The sequence below is a fragment of the Rhinichthys klamathensis genome, unplaced genomic scaffold, assembly GCF_029890125.1.
Source record: "Rhinichthys klamathensis goyatoka isolate OS25496 unplaced genomic scaffold, OSU_Roscu_1.1 h1tg000001l_1, whole genome shotgun sequence".
NCBI lineage: Eukaryota > Metazoa > Chordata > Actinopteri > Cypriniformes > Leuciscidae > Rhinichthys > Rhinichthys klamathensis.
In genome coordinates, this window is record NW_026606555.1 from 3,652,568 (window position 1) to 3,676,110 (window position 23,543).

General features: G+C 40.0%; 1 protein-coding gene across 1 annotated transcript in view; it reads right to left on the reverse strand.

Annotated features, from left to right (window-relative positions):
• Positions 1-21,148, reverse strand: part of mei4 (meiosis-specific, MEI4 homolog (S. cerevisiae)) — a 42,552-nt gene extending 21,404 nt beyond the window's left edge. The window contains exons 1-4 of the mRNA XM_056248041.1: positions 21,079-21,148; positions 18,287-18,526; positions 15,477-15,979; positions 8,534-8,665 (exon numbers count right to left, since the gene is read on the reverse strand). Coding sequence (XP_056104016.1) covers positions 8,534-8,665; positions 15,477-15,979; positions 18,287-18,526; positions 21,079-21,109 — 906 coding nt within the window. The 5' untranslated portion in view covers positions 21,110-21,148. The remainder of the gene's footprint in view (positions 1-8,533; positions 8,666-15,476; positions 15,980-18,286; positions 18,527-21,078) is intronic.
• Between the last annotated feature and the right edge of the window lie 2,395 nt (positions 21,149-23,543).

Below are 23,543 nucleotides of genomic sequence, written 5' to 3' on the forward strand. Positions count from 1 at the left end.
TGTCTGCATCAGTTAACCAAAATTTTCATACACGGCATAGCCCGTATTATAGCTCGTTAAACGTAGAACGAAATTGCACTGGTCTCTCTGCGTGTGTTGTGTTCCTCTCGCCCACAGTGAAGCCAGTATGTTCCGGTCCTACAGTCCCACAACCCGCTGGGACAACCTCGACACATGGCTGACGGCCATGACGGCTAACTTCCTGCCCGAGGACGCTAGTGACTCAGAGCCTCGAGCCAAGAGCATCGCAGACGTGGACAAGCTGACGGCGCACAAACCAAGCCAAAGCTCCCACGACAAAGACCGGTCAGACACGTCAACCTCACTTGCCAGCTCATCACACAAGGACGTCTCCACGAAAGGAGCCGCATCGCCCTGGAGCACGAAGTTGCAACGCTAAGGATGCAAGCCGAGGATGACAACGACCCCTAGCTACAAGAAGGAAGTGGAAAGACTTCAAACTGCCCTGTCTGATCTTCATCTGCACAATAGACCGAAGAGAGCAGTCAGAGAAAAGAACCAGAGAGGAACTCGACGAGAAACTCCGACAAAAGTGAAGCCCCTTGCAAAGAGCAGAAACTGAACTTAAAGAGACTCAAAAGCCTTTCCAGGAGAGGCCTGCCACTAACCACGGCATGGCTCCCAAAAGACTTAACAAGCTAAAAGAAGCTTACACCAAGCAAAAGACTATGCACGACTCTTTTAAAAACAAACATTTGCGACATGCTGGTTGAAATGACACTGCTAAACATTAGTTTCCATGACAATGAAGGGTTACGAGAAACACTAGCTCCAAATAGAACATACGTCCCCTTTAACGCCAGAGTGTAGGAAAACTACCCCAGTTTTAAACTACTGTTAACCTACAGGCGTGCTTTTGGTCGTTGCGATCCAACCTGAACACAACGTGCAATACGCATTTTTGATCGCTGGCTTGTCTAAATGCAGATAAAACGATAGCTGGAATTGACATCTCTACTTTAAGTAAAATAGCCTTAGATTTCCAACTAAACTTAGCATGTTCGGCAGTAAAGCGTAAGTCTGTTTGACGAAGAAACCCCATCTCAGCAGCTTGTAAACTGTACCGATATCTATTCTGCTTTACTTAAAAGAAATCCAAATTGTAATATGACTAAACCTGTGTCTAACAAAGAAAGCTCAGGAAAAAGTTATATCTAGGTAGACCTGGGTGATGCTCCCCTTTCTACAAATGTAAAGGCCTTACAAATTATTGTTAGATTGATGTAATTCACCTAAATTTTACCTGCATCTACAAGCAGAGAACTACCTAGCGATTTAATACTGTTTCATCGCCGAAAAGTCAGCATTTATGCACGAGAGGGACATAACTATATATGCTTAGACAAGCTTTGACTTCCAGCAAATCTATTTCCTTACTCTGTAAACAAATAGATTAAGTTGCGTAAAATAAAGAGAACAGTTCCACGAGTAGAATGAGCAAATGCCAAAACACATCTGCATTTTACTTAATGTAACACCAAGTTCTGGAAGGTCTTAAAATATAAGTGCCTCCTGTTAACCCGTTTAAACATGCATAATTCATGTAAAATGTACAGACCTTTTTCAGGGACTGTTGAATTGTCTGACATGCGCTGGTTCCCATGACAACAACCTGTCACAGGAAGTGCTAACTTGTGATGTCACTTTGTAAACAAACCAGCCTAGGAAGCTAAACTAACCTAACCTGGCGTCCATCCAGCTTATGCTAAGCTAAATAATAACTTCTACAGTTAGCAGTTAGCATCATTTACTTGAACCCTTAATCACCGCCTGTGTTCACACAATGCAACGTATTCTAGAATACTTTCCTTAACATCGGTTAGGGTTTCTAATTATTCACTTTTCGTTGTTTGCAATTCCTCTTAGCTAAAGTTCACCTTCCCTAGTTCAGGCATAGTCCTTACTAACTGTCGGAGGATAACTTCGCAGATGACCTGTTAATTAAACTTAGGTTTAACTACATGTAAACTGTGTAGCTAGAGAAGAATTCATATAGCAATAGGGATTTTCATCGGCAGGTGACTAACCCTTTGATGGGACACACACGGTGTGGTCTGGAACACGCAACCGCCGTAACCCACTATGAAGTGTTGACCCAGGTAAATCCAAAGTTTAGTCACTAAGGCCACTGATTATTCTCGCCTTAAGATCATTCCCGTAGTTTTGGTCACTTTTATTTCTTTTCGCTTTTAATTTTAAATTTTTTTTTGCTCTTCGTTAATTCTTTAATTTCTTTGATTTTGATAATAATAGCACTCAGCTATTCCCTTGGCTATTCGATCATCTATATGATTTACTTTTATTTCCTCTCTTATTCAAATGTGGTTCCAGTCCCCATAGGGCCCAGAAAGGAAACAGAGACACCTTTACTTGTGATTGTGTTTATTTTCAACAAGCGCACTCATTTTTGTGACCCTGAAACACAAGTATTTCAGCACTTTACTAGGGCACAACTATAGTCCAGAGAATTGATAATAAGCATTATTCAAATAGGACAGCTGTCCTTTTTCCCCCTATCATTCACTTCGTCAAGCCGTAGTGAACCATGACTATGCCCTTTTCAGGACATACTCTCGGAACCACATAAAGTCTTGGCCTCCTAACATCCACAGCTAAGATAAGGATACAAGACACACTTCACTAGCTAGCCACACGTGAAACACCTAGCTTTATGCTACATACCTAGTGAACCCGTTAAACCGTGGTTCTGAACTTTTAGGGTCATGGATTAGTCTCTCCCCACAAGTGTGACAAAAGTCACAGAGCCCCTGCTTCACCTGACCTTAACCTTTCAGCTTACCAAAGACTATGACAAAACAATGGACACTATGAGAAACCACCTCTCATACCCCTCCAACCACCCACGGACGCCGTCTGCACAAACCGACAACCGGTGCCCCAGACAACCTGCGTCAACAAGCACATGCTGCGTGCACTCAACAACATTCAGCGTTCTGCACCTGATGCCATCACCGCGCCACAGCTTGTGATGCCACAGTGCAAAAGGGGGGTAATGCCAATGTATGCCGCTGCACGCCGCAGCACCAGAGACACTTGCAAGACACCGAAGCAAGTGGCATACCGGCGAAATTTTTCCTCCCTTTCTCTCTTTCTCTCTCCCTTTCACTTTTACCAGGATGCTGCTGTGCCTCCAGCCAACCAGAGGGCAACCGCAATCGGACATCTCACCAGGTCTGGCACCAGGACTCCTTTTCTGCCGGACCCGCACTCAGAAAGTGAATGTGCCACCTGATCCTTACAACGCCTACAGAACACACTACCCCAGCGTAACAACACAATACAGCTGGGTAGGTGCCGATGGACAAAGGACTCCCGCACTCACGCTGAGACCGAGGTTGAACACATGCTCAAGCAACTTGAGAAAATGACTGTCACGCTAGCGGAGCCAGGTGGCCACAACCGCCGCCGCACTGCCGTCAGAACTCTGTTTCACACTTGTATGTCCAGCATGAATGCAGTAAACCTCGCCAACGTGGGACGGCATGTAGCCGAAATTCAGACTGAGATTCCACAGATAAAAGAGCACTCACAACAGAGTGCATCCCTGCAGACCATCGACAAGACACCAAAGGGAACTGTGGAAACTTTCAACACGCACAGCGTTGAGCCCCATGAACTCCAACACTCACTCCATGAAACAGCTGTTACTGTCTTCCAGAATGACTTTGCTCAAACTCAGCTGGTAACAGCCCTGATGACAAACCTGCTGCAGGGGGGTGAACTCCTCCATCGACAGCCTCGCCATGCGTAGAGTTCCACCGCACCTGATACCCTTAGGCCTCATGCAAACCGTGCTGGCTTCCGCCATCACCATGCCAACTGACTCTCTACAAATACACCATGTCAGATTGTGAAAGGTAACACTCACATCAAGATCCGCACGCCATACGTGATTGCCTTACACGACAGCGACACTAAGCTGTCCCTAGCTCCGAATCCACACATGTGCACATTGACCAAAGACATTCACTATCTCTGCCCTAACAAACCTGTCCTCAAAACAACACTGACGGAATCTGCGGGCTGTAGATCAGTGGTACACGCTGCCCTCCTAAAGCCAAGCCTCACACTCACATCTGGCTGTCACCGAGACCCAAGCAGAGATTGTAAGTGACAGGTGGCTCGCTAACACTCCTGTGCGCACAGCTGCACTCACTCACGACCAGAATGACACTGACACCTGTGTCACCTCGCTCCACCAGAGCACGCCATCCAAGTACCAAAAGGTGCCATTCCTCACCACGACGACCTGGCATCGTATCATCATCCAAGTGAAGAGTACAAATTAGAACTGGAAATCCCATCCTTCTCCCGGAACCACACTTTCACCCTAACTCCAGAACGGGAGTTGTGGTTTGCGAAAAGGGGGGGGTCCCAGCAAACTGACATTGCTTCTATCAACACAGCCCGCCGAGCTTTGTCTCAACTGCCCGCCTTAACGGCCTCACCTGCTGTCCAATCCTGGACTGCGGCCGTTCCTACGCTGGGTACCTCTATCAGACACACTCCGACACTTGACAGTCATCCTGCACAGGAGGCTCAACGAGATGCGAACATCTACAGCCAAGCCCACGGGACCCTCAGGAAGAGGGTACCACGCTGGAGGCTGCGTCGAACTTAATCAGCCTCAGCCTGAGAAAACCTGCTACCCGATCATCATGATTCACCTGTCACCCGTCCATTGTGATTTATTGTTGTCCGATTAAGTCCACACAGGGACTTCACCAGACAAAAAGGGGGATATGTAAGGACTGGGCGAGGGTGAATCTGAATAACTAAATACCTCCGTGCTAAAATCCCAAAGCCTTTAGCCCCAAAAGGCCTGGAACTTGAAAAAACACACACAAACACACACACACACACCTCCCCCACAGCTGACACCCACACTCAGGACAGAGCGTGGTGTCCGCTTACAAGACATTAAGACATTTTATGACATTTTTGGAATGTCCCAAAGGAAGTGAATCCTACAGCGAAAAGAAACTTCTTTTCTTTAAAAGACATTCAACCAGATATATTTGATGTGTTTTTATGTGTGTCCATTTGCCCATGTAACATTGGAATAACTGTGACTTTATCATTATGCATTTTTACATTTAACTGTCTATTCCCAGTATTGTTATACATCGTTCTTGGTCTTGTTTTAATTCTCATGATCCAGTGGAATTAATCAGATACAAGAAAATACAGTAAAAGTTATGATTCTATGTGCACCAGCTTTTTGGGACAGTAAGAACCAAAACTTAACATACTGTCAGAGCCTGGGGTTCTTAGATAACAGCATTTACGACCTCACCAGGAATGTCAGAGAAGTGTGTCTCTCTCTCTCTCTCTCTGGATTTAACTAAGAAGGAGAAATGAGTTCTGTATTATTCTATTCTATTATATATCCCCTTTAGAATTGTACAAACAATGTATCCAATCTCATCTTATGATTCGTCTTTTATGTGTTTGATCTATGTTGTTGGGAAACTCTAATGGGATAAGGTTTCAAACTTTGCAAACTATGAGTAACCAACTCCATGTGAGGCAAGTTTGGAGTCTCTGAGCTCCAATCTTCGTTCCCCATTTAGCCATTTATATCACATCTTGCTAAAACTTTGTGACGCATGGGACTATAATAATTGTGAAGATTCTGCTCTTAAACACCTGACGAAATTAGGGCTCAAATGTCTTTCTCTTAGACAAAGAGCAATAACCCCAAAGTCCCGCCTGTGAAATTCCAACCCTCTAATTGGCCAAGCCAACAGGAAGAGGCTGGATTTCTCCAAAGGTGATAAATGACGCTTCACCCCCTCCGTCTCTCTCTTCCTGCTCGTCCGCGTTTTCAGAATGTAACGTCTCGGTTCCAGGCGAGCTCTTCGCCTTTCTTTTATTTGTTTCTAGTTTAGTTTGTGTTTTTCAGTGTTAGACAAATCTCCGGGTCGAATTCCGATCAACGAGTGAAGGAGAAACACGCGCGCGTGACCACGTGACCGGACTGAGAAACACACAAGCGTTTCTTCACCAGCCATGCACAGATGGAACATTAACTCCTCGTGATTCCCCCGTAGAGATCTTTATTTCTTTTCTTTGTTATTCAAAGTTTGTTTCGTAGTCGACTCTGTTTCACTTCTACGAAGTGAAACGAACTCAGCCGAACTATTTTCCTTTGGTAATGTTACCCCAAAGACTGTGAACCTCCGTTCAACACGCGCGCCAAGCAGCCCACGTGATGCTTCCTCACACACAAAGGAATCCTCTCACGCACGCGGCCAGACAAGGCCGCGCAGGATTGCCGCGATACAGAGAGACCAAGAAACTTGCGCAAGTATATCTCTTTATAGAGCTTCTAAGAAGCATTAAGAGGATGTTTTTCGTGTTGTTACAGACAGGTGACTGTCCGGGTGAATGTTGCCAATGCTCCCCCCCTCTCTCTCTCTCTCTCTCTCTCCCCCTCTCTCTCTCTCACACGTGTTTCCATTGTCCAAACTCTATGTATTTATCCGTGTAATTAATTGCAATCAACTTGTGGTTAATTTCAAAGATTCACATGCATGCAGGTAAAATGACAGATCCTCCCTTATCGGGAGATTTATTAACATGTAAGACTGATCTAATCCAAACATGTATGAATAATTATTAATTACCAATTATTAATTATGATATGCAAATTCCCCACGGATTAGATCCGCCCTGAATCCTTACAGTGTTTATTTTAGTTGGGCTCTTGACCCTTAAATCATTAACTTTAAATTTTATTTGGTTGCTATACCTGAGTTATAACAGCCAGATGAACAAAGAGAAAAGGTGATCTGATGGTGTTGGTTGTGTTTTAACAAGATTATAAAGCCCATTGACCTGAATCACTGATCTCATTGAGAGCATAATTTCTAAGTCAAGTTTACCTTATGAATTATAGAGGCACTGTCATTGTAGAGCATACCGTTTTTATCCTTATTAATGAAATCCAAATGATCAAATCAATAAAAATAAAAAAACTTCCAAAACATATTTTATGTAGGCACACACACAGACATCAACAATTAGCGTATGAATCTCAGCAATGGTGTCAAACAGATCACCTCTAAACATAAGCTCATTATTTATTTATGCAGCAATGCATGATGGGAGCCATGAATGAGTTTTGATTGGTGCCACCCAGAATGCACTGCAACATGCTTTTTAATTGTCACCATTGTTGAGATTCACAGTCTGATTCTTGATGCCTGTGTCTAAAAAAAGTTTTTTTTTTAATAAGCAAAAGTTTTAAGAAATTATTTGGATTACATTGTAAAAGTTAAAAACATTATGTCGTACAAGGACAGTGCTGCTTCAATTAATAAAGTAAACCGAATTCAGAAATTGGTCTTTATATGAATTCAGTGATTCAGGTCAAAGATTGAGAAATAACAATTATGTTAAAACACAACCAACACCATCAAATCACCTTTTCTTTTTGTTCATCTGGCTGTTATTACTCAGGTACAGCAGCCAAACAAAATCTCAAGTTATTGATTTAAGGGTCAAGAGCCCAACTAAAGCAAACACTGATCTCCATAATGGTAACATACCAATTACGATTTTCTCCTTTAGTGATTCTGCTTGTTAACATCAGGTGTCTTCAATAATGCTCAATTATCACTCAATTAATCACTTAATTATCTTATTAACTTTAGCACTGCTTCAGTGTTCATTTAACACTCTCTGAGGCCCCGTTTACACGAGAACGATTCCGGGTGAAAACGTAAAAATATTTTTTCGGATGTGCCTTTCGTTTACACGGCAACGGCGTTTTGGGGGCTTAAAAACGCAAAAAAGTGAAACCACCCTCCAGAGTGGCAATCTTAAAAACGCTCCACCGTCGCCTTCCCGTCTAAACGGTAAAAACGCAAATCTGCTCACGGTGGCTCTCGTCGCGTACGCGTTTACGTCACATGCATGCGCCAGTACAGGAAAATAACAACCAACATGTCAGATTATTTCCATACGTCGGACCTTCAATTTGACCTAGCAGCTCTGAAAAACATACAAGAGTCTTTTCAACAGTTGTACAAAATATTCTAAGATATGGTGTTGTTGTGTGGCAGTGCTTCACATTGCCACCTAACTGCCTGGAGTGCATACTACATCGAATTTCACACACTTTTGCGTCACCATATGCACGCGGATTTCCCAACCATAACGCTCGTCTAAACGCAGAATAAAAAGTGATAACGCAACGCCACTTTTGCGTTTTTTCTTCAGATCGTTTCCGTGTAAACATAGCCTGAGTGTGGACTCATATAAACACTGAGCAGTGTTAATTTAACACTGGTGATTTTGCTGTGTACCTACCTTTTGACTCTCCTTGTTTTAGTTCTGGAGTTATGAGTCTGTACTTTAGTGTGTGTCACTCTAAAAATGCCTTCAGGGCTTAAGGGGTTGAAACACTGAACTTTTCCACTAACAAACAAGTCCCTAAATAGGAAGAATTGTTTTATATCTATACGTGTAGTGTGGTGTAACTTACCTCACAGGTTTCCCATAGCTGCTGTGCTAGCTGAAGGATCTCAGACATCAGGAGTTGAATAAATGGAGTTCTCAGGACACAACTTCCTCCCAGAGCCAGCAGACACTCTGACAGCACTTCATGGACTGAGACCTAACAGCAGAATGAGACCACATCAGACTGATTTGTCTCTCTCAAGATCAGGGGTAGGCAACATCAATCCTAGTGAGCCACTGTCCTGCAGAATTTAGCTCCAACCTTGGAACTCACATGCCTGTAGCCTTAGTAATCCTGAAGACACTGATTAGCTTGTTCAGATGTGTTTGATACGGGATTGGAGCTAAACTCTGCAGGACAGTGGCTCTCTAGGGGTACGTTTACACGACAACAAAATGCTTAAAACAAAGTGTTTCCTTTGAGTTTTCCCAGTACAGACGACACCGTTGTCAAAACGATCCCCATTCACACGGATCCGCGAAAACGACTAAAAACGCTGTATTCTGCTGCCAGGCCATTAGATGGCGATGAAACACTACAGACTGAATAAATAATACGCATGTGCATGATATCATCGTCTTCAGAGATTCACGTTTTTGTTGTTTACACGGAGACCGTTTTAAAAACTTGCACTTTGAAACCCGTTTTCAAAAGTTTGCGTTTTCAGGCGCCTAAAACGCTTGTCATGTAAATGAACGGCTAAAACGCATAAAAAGTTTTACGTTTTTAGTTGAAAACGGTGTCGTGTAAACAGCCCCTACTAGGACCGACGTTGCCTACCCTGCTCTAGATGATACACTAATAAAACTGACCCAGAACACACCTCCAGAATATGACAGAAAGAAAAAAAAATCCCATTAATAATGAAATAAACAGACTGGAATTACTGATTATGATTCATATATGAGGGAATTAAAATTAGGTTTAGGATCATGAAAAAGCTGCTGGAAAAACTGTGCAAAACTTTTGATACTAATAGGCTCCAGTCTTATACCAAATGCCAGGCTTACTGAATCTGTGTCCAAAGAAATGATGAATGCCCATCATCACAAAGCTGCCATAGTTGCTGTTTGGCACTAAGCTGTCACATTTAACACACTGTTATGGAGCATGTTACCAAATTTTAATGCTGCTACGACCGATGCAGTAAATTAAGCAATGCTCAAATATTAGATTTCTAAAGGACTATGAACGCTGTCACACAAACATTTTCTAGGTCAACGGCACCACTCTCCTGTTCCCGTAAATCCACGGTCAAACTAGACTTTGAGCACAGAAAATCTCAACGCAGTCGGACACTGCAACGGTCATAGCTATGTGTTTTCTTTCTTTTTATTTTTTTTATTTTTTTATAATACAACATACAATTCATCCAAAATTTAAAACTATGCACTGGCAGAGTTCACCAAACATGAACTTTGGAACACAGCAAAATTTGAATGAGCATGTGTTTCCTGTCTCCTGTTTGCGTGAATGAAATTAAAAGTGTAATGTGACCCCTTTAGAGTTTGAAATAGCCTAGGTTCTTACCACTAATTGATGCACTGTACTATAAAAACTGACACAACATCAACTGCAGTCAAATAAATTGCAGAAGCCAGATTGTCTGATATTTAAACATGCTGGCTAAGGTGAAATGAAGGTTTGTTAAAAAAGTTATTCACTTTGGCATTGGATTGTTACTTTAATATTCCCATCAGAACTCATAACTGTGTGAACACTCCTGATCTGACTCCGCTTGTACATGGACCCACACACAATTGTGGACACACTAGATTTACTTCAGTAAGGGTCTAATCATTGTTATTAAGGACGTAGCATCTGCTAATTTCTGTATGTTTTAATATATTGATCTCTCCTGCCACTGAATCTATCAAAATAAATACATAACTGAGAACAGTAGTGTCCTATTTATCAAGGCTATATCTTTGACACCAAGCATTTCTGCAGACTCTGTTAATATTCTCTTCCTGATTTCTTTAACTCCAAAAGAGGAATGTTATTGATATCATTGCTCCTGTAAAATCCAGGACGACTGTCAGATATAAAGTACTGGTCAGAATACTGAGCAAGCAGCCTGAATCTCTGAAAAGAGAAGCGACAAAGGAGTCAGCGATTTGTTTTGTTTTTTGCTCAAGAAATGTGTTTAGCAATTATAATAAATTTATCGCAGGCTGAGATCCAAATAGAGTGTCTCAGGAGTGGCATCAGTGCTGGAGCGAGAACAATCTTTGTTAATGCAGTGCACAGTTGCTTCATTGTCAACGATGGGGTCAATTTTAAATAGTGCTGAGGAGGCTGATAGCTGTGGCGTGTCCAAAATTTGAGGGGGACATGGAGACGCAAACCAACGGCCTTGATAAAATCCCCCAAAGCCAACAGAGGTTACTGTAAAAGAAAGATAGGCTGATCCACGGTTCAAGGAATGTTATCTAAAAAACTAAGCTCGTCATGGCATGCGCAAGCAATTTGATCATCTAAAGCGCAAACTGAAGACGCCAATGAGAGAAGATATGAGATGAAAGGGCGGCCCTGTGGAATTATGCGCATCGCAGAATATACAGTAGATAGCTGAGCAGTGAAAGAAGTTCGCGTTTGGAAAAATTTGGTCTGTCTAGTAGAGTAGACACAACCAGAATTATCCTATCAATTTTTTCCTTGGGAAATGAAGGCTGGAAATTGATTGTATTCAGGTTAATGCCCACAAATGAGATGTAGCTGGACCCAATGTTTTTTCTTTGGCGATGGGAATCCCAAGCTCAGCCAAAAAAAAAACGTTTTGGACTGTGAGAAGATGCGTGGCTGGGATTGCGTTAGGAGGCGGGATAATTAGGAAATCATCAAGCAAATGAATGATGTAAGGGATTGCGTGAAAATTCTTCAATAGAGATAATGCTATTAATACTTGGGAACTTGGAGATGACAGATCGATTATGAGGCGTTTTTTTTTTTCCTGAGAACTTTTTAGAAGCCATTATCCAATAGGGCTGATGCGAAACATTTCAAAAAGGGGGTTGTCGAAAGGTCCAATCAGGAATCCTGATTTAATATTATTATTATTAAATGCCATCTTGTTGTGTTGTTGGGTGCAAGAATCAATGAAAATGAATATGTTGTATCTGGAATTTTTATTTCTAGAAAATATTCACATCATTAAAATTGCACCGTAATGTCACTCTTTACATTGTCGTCTTGGCGCTGGCTAGGCAGAACTGTGGATCGTACCACACAAGTCTTGTACATGACCATTCATCACATAACGTTAGTTATAGGCATCTAAAGATTTATATGCCCTCAGTTTCTCTTTACGCTCGGTTTCTCTATCGGATAGGTGTAGAAGTCAGGCCACTCAACCGGAGGTAGCGTTAACGTTAATCCTGTCAGATCGTCCATCCATTGTACAGTACAGTACGGGTCAGCCAATCTGGTTCCGTCCGTTAAAATTAACTTTTGCAAATAACAATCGCGGTCCTGGACACTGAGTGACCTTGCACATTAAGATAAAATCGGATTTTCTCCAGTCATTGTTAAAAAACAAGCTAACAAAACTTGCAAACTAACGTTAGTGAAGCGGCCAGAGGGATCGTTCTGCCTCCACCTAAGCTCAGCCCACAAAAAAGTCACCATGTTTACTTACTGAAAAGGGGTCTATACAAAGCAAATTAGGGTAATCTCCATGACAACTAAAAAGTGTTGGGAAACTGAACAAAGGAACACATGTGACTGAAAATAACAAACTAAAAGTCCATTAAAACAGAAACTAACAGAACATAACTGACACATAGAATGTGCATCAGTTGTGTTTAGCTTTTTTATGAATTTATAAAGCCACTGTAAACTTTATCATTATATATTATATTGTTATATTAAAATGCTTATATATTTTGTGCAAATAATTAGCTTTTGCTGTTGTCAATAAAAAAGCCTGACAATGTCACTGCTAGATACCTGTAAGTATTGTGGTATTCCACCATGTTTCTTACTGAAACGCCCCAAACTCGGGGTTCAGTGACAATCCTGTGTTTCCCATTTGACAGGGCTCTACAGTGCGCCCAAAATTTGTAAGGGTGTGACTAAAATTTTTCCTAGGTCGCACCAATGCACCCAAAGTCCACGCATCCGCAGCCTCTCCACGAACGAAGCACTTGTTCTCCTTTGACGGAACTCACACTGGGTGGATCATATTGTGGTCTAAACCAGAGACAGAGATGGGGCGGGTCTTTGCCTCTGATTGGCTGTGGTCCAGATATTCCTGTAGGCGTACACTGCTCGTGCTCCGTGCTGTGTGATTAAAATTGCGACCTGAGCACCAGAGAATCAGGGCTCGTTTAAACTGTCAGTGAAATGTGACCCAATTCCGATTGTTTGCTCATATGTGACACAGATCGAATGTGTTCTATGACCGTGTAAACAGGAAAAAAATGCATGCATTCAGATATTTCGATATCGGTTTCAGGCCTCGTTCATATGTGAAAAATAAATCAGATATGTGCCAATGCGACTGTCATGTAAACAGGCAGATCGGATTTTCTGAGGCGTTAGGCTACGTCTCTGTGGTTTAATGACGAGAGAAACCCCGACGCGCATCTGCAAAGGGACGGATGGCCTGACGAAACATCTCATGAAAGTGAGCATCTGTAGCACAAACTTTATTTCTCGTGCCATTTATGCCAAAATAGTTTTTGCGTGCATATGATATGCACTTTATGGCGTATTATTACGTTTACAGTGCGTATCATATGCACGCAAAAACTATTTTTGGCGTATAAATGGCACGAGAAATAAAATTTGTGCTATAGATGCTCACTTTCATGAGATCGTGTTGTATGTTCCCACCAGTCCTGAGATCTCTCTCGCCATCTCGGTTCGTCCATCTGTGCAAGAAGAACCCCCTTTAAGCATGCGCGATGTTTCAGATAGTATGTCAAGTGTAAACACATATAAAAGAAAATATATTTACCTACACCTTATTCTTGTTTAAAATCATTTACATGAATGTATATGGAGCGTGATAAAAAGGTGGCGTTAAAGGCGACGCGAGCCGAGGAAAAATTGTGCTACTGCACCTAAATAAAATAGTTAGGCACACCAGTGCAACCAAGGCTAAAAGTTAATCTGGAGCCCTGTTTGAATTTATGACTTTGTGGTGCCGTTCATGCGTGTTCAACTCGTAAATACAATATTTATGAGGTGACTTGAACGCACCATTATTCAAAGAACAATGTTCTTTATTCACCCTTGCATTGCAAACAAGCAGAGATGGTCCAAAATGTGTGCGGCACCTCATTCAAGATTGAGGCGGGGTGGAGTTATGAGGTTTTACTGAACAGTTTGAGGGTCCAATGGAGTTACGAGGTTTAGTCACAAGCTCTTTTTAATACTTTTCATTGGTTAAATATTTGCAAAACCCACAGACAGACATAAAGGGTGACCAAAAGTAATGATTTATGTGGGGGGAAAAAACGAAATATGGAGATACGATGCTTCCGCCATACAGCGATGATTTAAAAAAATAGAATATGGAAAAATAGATCATATTTAACAAATACATTCATTGTAATGCCAGAGGAAGATGGGCTGCCTCAGCCGAGTCTAGTTCCTCTCAAGTTTTTTTCTTTTCCATTTAATCCCACTAATGCCAAATAATGAGAAAGAACCAAATTGCTTACCATATCTATGCAGATTGAAATCCAGATCTACTTGCCTAATGACTACAGCCCCATTGTCTCCCTGTGCCAGTTGACAAAAATATTGACCTAACCCTCTTCTCGTCTGGTCTGCAACTGACTTTACCCACAATACAAAGAGCATCGTAAAAAATGTGAGACATGTGGTTGTTTTTCTTGAGAGGCCATTGTGTTTAAATGATTATTGTATGTATGTATGTAGCATTTTTTACTATGTTGTGTTTATGTATGGCTACTACCTTGGCCAGGTCTCTCTTGTAAAAGAGATTTTTGATCTCAATGAGACTTCCTGGTAAAATAAAGGTAAAATAAAAAATAAAAAATAAAAAATATAATAAATTTAAAAAAAAAAAATGAGTACACAATAGGGCTGCACGATATTGGTAAAAAATCACATTGCGATATTTTATTTTTCTGCGATATATATTGCGATATAAAAACAATTTCACCAGATTACTTAAATAGCTCTATTTGGAAAGAATGAATAATTCTAGAATGACTTGGGTGGTTTTGTCATGGAGTAAATCTGCATAGAAACTAATATTAATAGTATGTTAACTAATGTAGTTAACTAGACTTTAATAAATGGAACCTTATTGTAAAGTGTTTCTGATTTATGTCTCTTGAGTTCAGTGTTGGACAGATCAGTTGTTTTAACCATTCATTAAAGTGAATCGGTTCAAATGAGTCATTAGTTCGCGAATCGGACGTTTCATTAACGGACCACATCGCACAAGATTTGTCAACACAGAAAACATTTCATCACTGGATGAAATCCATCACTGAGTCAACTCAACTCAATTCATTAATATGCGCGAGGGAGGGAGAGCGAGAAAGACAGTTTGAAGACGGTGAGAGTGCGCGCGCGCGACCGGGGCTTTCACTCTCTCTGCTCGCTCTCTCAGTTAAACAAGCGCAGCAGTCAGTCTTTACATCAGTCACCGGTCAAACTTTGGTGGGACAAAAATACGCTTTAGAGGCTGACAGAAAACAGCGCGCAAGTTCCAGTCTTCTTGCGCTTTATGTTTAAACTGACAGGACTTGCAAATTGATAAACTCTCACACTATGATGGTTGAACTTTGCAATTAATCCACGAATCACAAGCGTTACGGGCCGGAGAGCTGCTGGCACGTTGCCTACTGATCATGAATCACCATCAACTACGATCCATACTTGACATCGTACATATCTGCGATGTGACTATCGTGGATGCGCACATCGCGATATCGATGTTAAAATGATACATCGTGCAGCCCTAGTACACAAGCCTCTCTCTTACCGCATGGAGTTGCTGGTTGGTTAGTAGTAGGCTGATCATCTCCTTCAGCAGATTTTCCACTTTGCTAAAATGCTGCACTGAACACCCATGACGAGTTCCTCCTCGACTCAGGGTCTGTGCCACCACCTGTGTGGCATGATGCAGCTGCTCTGGGTGAAGTAGAGGCTGTCCAACATGTGCCTGCCTAAAAACCTCCACCACCGAATCCAGCAGCTGCACCACTGAATCCCAGACCACGTCACCATCACGACACAGAGAAGACTCACAAACTCTGCGCAAGCCACTCAGGCACTGTAGGAACTGCATGTGTTTCAAAAGCCTGTGGTCCTGGCGCCACTGTCTATCCTGGAGGGGAAAGTTCTGACTGTTTGGAGGGGTTGGAGGCAAACATGGTCCCTTAGCAATGTTTATATGTGTCTGCGAGCTGTTATCAGTGTCACAGCCAGAGTCACCTTTTAACTGCTGCGGGTCATCCTGAGAGAGTACTTTGGCAATCTCTTGACCTGTGAAAACAAAACACAGCATATCAGCATATCATATTAATATTGAATAAAACACTTAATTTTAACATTTACTCTCCTTTAACGGTCAGAAGCAAAGCATGCTGGGCACTGTAAACCCTAATGTTGTCTTTACTTAAACAATCAAGTGTACTTGACTAAACATTACTTTAAATTTAGCATTTTGGCCCTGTCACTCAAAAATATAAGTTCAAATAACTTATTTACCTTCAAAATACATAAACTTAAGATTTCAAGTGCTGTGAGCTCAAAATCCTGATTAATCCTTACAAAAGGTCATTTTCACAAATGTTGTTTTCTTGACTGTGAAATGAATACATTCATACATGCTTTCTTCAAGTGCAAGGTGTCATTCTTATTTTACCAGAAAACAAATGGCTTTCATTATATTACAATTATTGATCGTAATGGAAATAAACTGATTTTTATTTTTAAATCTGATACTTTATAAACTTGATAAATAAACTGTAATACCCATATACAAGTGTTTTTGTAATACAGTACATCTCCAGTGTTAAATTTACACTGCTCAGTGTTTATATGAGTCCACACTCAAGAGTGTTATGAGTAACACTGAACCAGTGTTAAAGTTAATGAGATAATTAAGTGATTAATTGAGTAATGATTGAGCATCATTTGTACAAGTTCTGAAAGTTAAAATCTGTTGTAACTCATTCCTTGAATGTGTGTGAATATGTGTGAACATACATTCACATTTATATGGGAACATGTATGTGCAATATATGTACACAATAAAGGATAAAGCTTTGTGAATATTACATGTAATGCTATTTTTGTCTTCATTTATGAATATTGTATATGTATTAGTATATAGCCATATATGTTTAATGCATATATTTGCGTATATTGAAAAATATAAGCACTAGTTTCCTATATATGGAAATATATTATGTAATATAGCGCATTATATTTTGCAGTATATTCCCATATATGTTAGTTCCGTAAGGAACATGCTTTTTATACACATAGCATCTTTCTAGCTACTGTCACCATGAAATCAAAATTGATGATTCTTATTTTTCATGGAATATTGAAGTTCTTATTATAAATAATTAAAACATTTTTCTACAACCTGTCACTCATATGAGATCAACGCAATAGCAAACCCAATGGACTTCAATGTCAGTTTCCCACTGCTTAAGTCATGCAGGTCGGCACAAATAAAATGTACGTAGTTGATGCAGTTTAAAGACAGGCTACAGATCCTTTGGATTCACATTGGGAACATTTCTGTTGCTGCTATAATAATGCTATACCATTACACTCAAACATACGCTTCTTGTATTCTGTGAGAACCAGAATGAGACGTACTGCACCGCTAAAAGGAGAAAAGCAAACCACTTGGAAGGATTGTTGTATTAAATAAAATATTCGATAAAAAAAATTGTTAGTTGTCTTAATTTGTTGGGCTTATCAATCAGTTGTTGTAACCTCAGTTGGACCTTTCAACTCCAGTTAGGAGTTATTTTTTTAACTGTCAGATGAAGGTTTCTGTTATTTTGAAAGAAATATTTCATCCTTTTTTCCATTCATTGTGTTAAAATATTAAAAACATCAACTGAACTGCATGATATTATGTCTGATTTACCTAAGGACATTTTAATATTAAAAAGGAGGGTTCATAATAACCCTAACCCAGGAAAAAAATGTAGAGAATGCATTTTATCATTTAGCTCTACGGATTTGACACAAATTAAGTTATGAAGTGAATAAACGTAAACTAGACAGAAGTGACAGAACCCTGACACTCTCAGCATTGATATCTGACGTAAAGCGTATATGAGTAGCCTAATAAACCTTCTGCAGTCTGTCATGTTAATCAAAAAAACAAAAGACAAGAGAAAATGTATTTGTGCTGTTGTTTGCAATTTGTTTATTTGTTCTCATTTTATTACTGATTTTTTCTTGTCTTTCTTTGTAAATTTAGTTCAAAGATTTAAATAAAGCCACCCTGTGCTGTGTGTAAACTCCTGCAACAAAATTACCCAAATTGTCAAAAAATTATGAGATAAAAATATCTGAATGGCAGTATAATGGAACATCGAATATCGATATTTTTCAAGGTATCGTATCGAAGTGTGAAATTTCAGTATCATGACAACACTAAGTTGCAGTATAAAATAAGTTGCAACAATATGTTGTAAATATATTTTAGGGAATATGCTATTCATTATAGGAATATCAATAAACTCTCCATGATTTTTTAAAAGGATTTTATTAATCTCCATGTATTTTCCAGGTCTTTAACAGATGGATATGAAATCCTACCTTGGCCTGGCTCAGTGTTGCTCCTCGTCTTGAACATTAAGCGCGTGAGCAGCAGCTCTTGTCTGAGATGCAGCAGATCGTCATGAAGACCTTGAGCTTTAGACCTCCAGCTTTCATCCTGCAGTCGGAGTCGATCAGCCAGAGATTCAGCGAACTGTCTGGCTCCTCCTGATGGTCTGGACTTAATAACAGCCACGGCCAAAGCCAGTCTGGAGACTCTTATGTACCAGCTCACCGCTCCTACAGAGATAATGCAACAGGTCACCTTAAGAAAGAACTAGTCCACTTCTAACATCACATGATCCACACTAGACACAAGTAACACACACACTCAAAAAAACCTTTCACTACTGTGAGATTTACTGAATCTGCTTTTGTTCCTTAACAAATGCAGGTAATCGAATGCACTCATTAGCCAGCAGCCATATCACCCTGTAGCCCAAGACTGGTTGCCCACTGAAGCTAAGCAGGGCTGAGCCTGGTTAGTAACTGGATGGGAGACCTTCTGAGAAAACCAGGTTGCTGCTGGAAGAGGTGTTAGTGAGGCCAGCAGGGGGCGCTCACCCTGTGGTCTGTGTGGGTCCTAACCATAGACAGTAAAAGAAATGGACAGAGCCATCTCATTGGAACTCAGTTGAGACAGTTGAAGCCCATTTTTAGCGATTTTTGAGCACTTCCGTTCCTGACGCGCAGACTCAGACCGACTCAAACTAAGCTTGATGACGTGAGCAACCTGTCTGACAGACGTTACTCTTCTAGTAGCTGTGCGTGAAAACTGCCAACGTTAATCTTGCAGAGACGGGGAACTTGAGCAAAGAGTTCTTTGGCGTGAGTGAGCAGGAGTAAGAATTCCGTTGCTTTTATGGACTCATTATCTATGGGCTTCTCCCTTGACGGGACGTCCCCCCGATTGCCTGCGAGCTTCTCCTCCTGTCTGTACGGTAACTTCTGTACAGCGCGACAGAGAGTCGAGTGGTTATGACGCAATCGTTAGCCTATTTTTACTAAATCTGTTTCTACGGGGCCATAGTGTAACATAGAAGGTAATGGAGCCCTTTATACATTGTCGTGTTTCTTTAGAAATAAATAATGGACAAATGGAGTCTTTAAACGCCTCAGATGTAAAGTTATTCGCTGTCAAAGTGACGCAAAAATGAATGGGAGTCAATGGAAATGCTAACGCAAGTGAAGTTCTGCTACAACATGGCGGCACCCGGCCGGCTTCAACTTCCGGTCGATGGATTACCCCCTTGGTCCTAACCAAGCGTGCCGCACAAGCTCTGAAAAGTGAAGCCAACAAGTCTCGATCGCCCCCCGGTGGCCGGTCCTAGTATAGGTCATTAACCCTGCCTCCCTGTGTTATTCAACGGCATGTGAGACCAATTAAATTACAGATTAAATATAGTTTTTCCAAAGATGATTTCTGTCAATAACTGTAGTTTTTATCACGCTGATGTAATTTCAAGTGTTTGTTTTTAAAATAAGTTTGTTTTTAGTTAGTTATTTGATGTGGTGGTGTGACCGATGTCATGATTGACAGCTGTGATTGACAGGTTCTCTGAGCGAAGTAGTCACTGAAGCACCAACAGACTTTTTTTCGGGATCTTCGGAGGACTGAGCAGATTGGAGCTTTAAATTGAATATCTACATTTTTTATAATTAATTTTTTAAAAAGTGCCGGAGCGTTTGCTTGCGATTGATTCAGCGAGAGTGAGGGCGGGGCCTTGATTTCGCGGCTTTACTTCCTGCTCACGACTGCGCATGTCTGGTCCCGAAATCGCTACTGCGCAGACTCAAGTCCCAAGATGTCAGCGCCATATCGGGACACTGGCGGCTTCACTTCTGACCAATGGAAGAGAGCGAAGGGGCGTCGTCCATCTTTTTTTACAGTCTATGGTCCCTAATGCCCCAGTATAGTGACGGGGACACTATACTATAAAAGAGCACCGTCCTTCGGATGAGACTTTAAACCGAGGTCCTGACTCTCTGTGGTCATTAAAAATCCCAGGATGTCTTTCGAAAGAGTAGGGGTGTAACCCCGGCATTCTGGCCAAATTTGCCCAGTGGCCTCTGTCCACCATGGCCTCCTAATCATCCCCATATATATATATATATATATATATATATATACACTGATTGGCTTCATCACTCTGTCTCCTCTCCACCAGTAAGCTGGTGTGTGGTGGGCGTTCTGGCGCAAGATGCCCTCTACCTAACTGTCAAAAAAACAACACAATCTTAATAAAAAAAATATATATAAATAAGAATTATATATTTTTGTTGTAAACACAAAATAACGTATTCTACAAGAGGAATAGACTATGTCATCATGGCTGACATCGTTGAGGACTGGACCCCAGGCAGTCCATTTATTACAGGCTAATATAGCTATGATGAACTGTTTCCACACAAATGTCAACACACTGAGGCATCATAATAATCTAATGTCAGCACAACGGCACAGCTGCAATGTCTACACTCTAGAAATATTGTCTGACAGGCGAAAATTAATGACTATAACGTTAACTCATTAGAACAATTTTAGGTTTCCCAGTTTAACAGATGTGGGATGGGATCACTGGTCGAGAATTTAACTTAACGTTATATAGATCAGAGGATGGTTTGTAACATGCTTTTTGATTTGTCTATCTAATAATCATTTTAAAAACTTCATAGCAGTTTTGTCTTGGTACTGTGCTGCCACAGTATGTTTTTGTAAGCGTTATCAGCCTTTGATACAATGAAATCGTTAGCTTTATCGTGATTAACAGTTACAATCTGAGTGATTTTACCTTGGCGACATGAGGCAGCTTTCTCCTCCATTCTTCTCCAAATATTAGGATGTCAATCTGAGACGCTTACATTATACTCATTTTAATAAATATCACATAAACGTCGAATAAAAGTAATTTCCTAGAAAATCCATTGATGGATCGCTGCTAATTGACGAGCGTTAGCAGTCAACGCTAAACAGAATAACCACGCCCACTCTAACCCATATTCATTCAAATGTAGAATGCGGCCAAATAATTGGTCAGGCACGTTGGATCGAAGCATATTTTTAACTCTTTATCGTGTCTAGTTCAGTGGCTGTAGTTGTTTGTCAGTGTCATTTTTCAGGTAAGTATTGTCCAGCAACAGTAACGTTACCCGTTTGTTTTCTCGGCAGTGAGAGCAGATGTTCAGCCCTGTGGGATTTAAACTTAACCTACAAACTTTTAGTAAACAATTCAGGCCTAAACTGCTAGACTACTCAAAGCATGGCCATGTGTGAGAAAAGGGAAGAACAGTTGACATGTGTTGTTATGCAGAAACCCATGACTAGACGGCGCTGTTTCCCCTGTTTAACTGTCTTTAGACTGGTGAGGATTACTAGCCTATTCGTTCATTCAAAAGCCTGCATACATGCTTAACAAATCATTAGCTTATGTAGTACATTCATACAGAAGCAACATGTAACTATAATTCATGTTATATTTTCATATACATTCATTTTTGAATGTGAATGCACTAACAATGTTGTGTTATTTACTCTAATGTTTAGGGGGAAAGACAGGCAGGCAGTTTAACACATTAGCCTATTAATAGGCAACAAGATATCACTGTGTTGGGTCTCTTTTCTCTGAACATTTTCAGTAGATTTAAATAAATGCAATACAACTGTTGACAGTAAAGGAATGGTTATTATGCATCTAAATTCATTCATGGACTATACACGAGTAGGCTACAAAAGACCAAAAGAATGCCGTGGAGGTGGACAAAGGGCTTCTGTACAACTGCATATAAATAACAGAGCAACACATTCTTGTTGTTGTAGAAAATTCAAACATTTGGTAACTCTTCATAATAACTGCATGCTATTAATCATTAGTTAAACATTGGTAAACAATTAATTCATCACTTATAAAGCATTAGACATTAAAAAGTAGGTTATACATACAGCTATAAATGCTTTATTCTTGATTTAAGCATATCTACAGTATAATGTGTTTAATCATTTTATTTTCATACTTTATTATGATCAATTTATAATTTCTAAAAGAAGAATTGCATTGTTTACAAACCAGTTATTTATTTATGAGTTGTCAGTGGTTCATAAGATCACTTAGAAAGTGTAAGGAAATAATTAATAAACTATTTCATACATCTTATTATTCAGACATATAGTAATAGTTACTTGGTTTGGTAATAAAGGCTTTATTGACATGTATTTCTACTGCAATTCAGGTAGTTATAAAACATTTAGTAGTGGTCAGTTAACTATTTTTGTGAGCTCATCTAAAGTGAGGACTATTTATGCCTCGTAAAGCTTTTACAAAGGAGATTTAAAGCCTCAGTTATCTTCTAAACAGAAAAAGGAAACAAACACAACACAGTGATACAGAACATAGAAATGTTTATTTCACGATGCAAAAAAATAAATAAAACTGTACACTTGACATAAAATTAAAAATAAATATCTGCAATGTTATAGAAAATAAAATTGCTTATTTTAATTGTTTTTATTTTTGTAAATGTTTTGCTTTTTGTTCATTATGTTCCTTATTTGGTTTCTTTTTTTACTTTTAATGATATTGTAGAAGTTTATTTTTCATTTTTCATTTTATATCAAATGTACAGTTTTTGCATCGTAAATTTCATCTAGTGGAAGCATTTGGTTCCACACCCAAACAAAATCTCACTGAAAGCTCATTTTTTGAGATATCAACGTCAAATTTGGAACACAGCTTGTTAAGATTATGGCTTTGATTTTCTCACAGTTTTAGGGTAAAACATGTTTTGGAAAATATATATTTCATATAAAATTTTAAAGTGGTGTTTTTATGCATTTTTCATCATCACAAACTTAAACTTGGATAACTTTTTTTTTTACTTTAACTTCAGCAATAATCTGCCAAACTTAAGTCTGTGCTCCAAAGCATTCAAGATTTACAACAGAATATTTGGGACGTTTTGTGTTCATGCTCAAAAAGGTTAACAGGTAATAAATGGAATATAACTATTCCATAAATAATATTTAGTACCTTAAAATCCCATAAAAAATACAAAATATTAAATAAATAAAAAACTATTATCGCACCTCACACTAAAATATAGTACACTGATTTCATTGAAAAAACAATAAAAATAAAAATTCAGTAATTTTTTACCTCCACGTGAGCAGCATCAGAGGGTTCTCTTACGAGAGTATCTCTCGTACTGCGTAATAGCTTACGCTAGGGGAAAAACTCTTTTCCACGAGATATTGAAGCCAAAA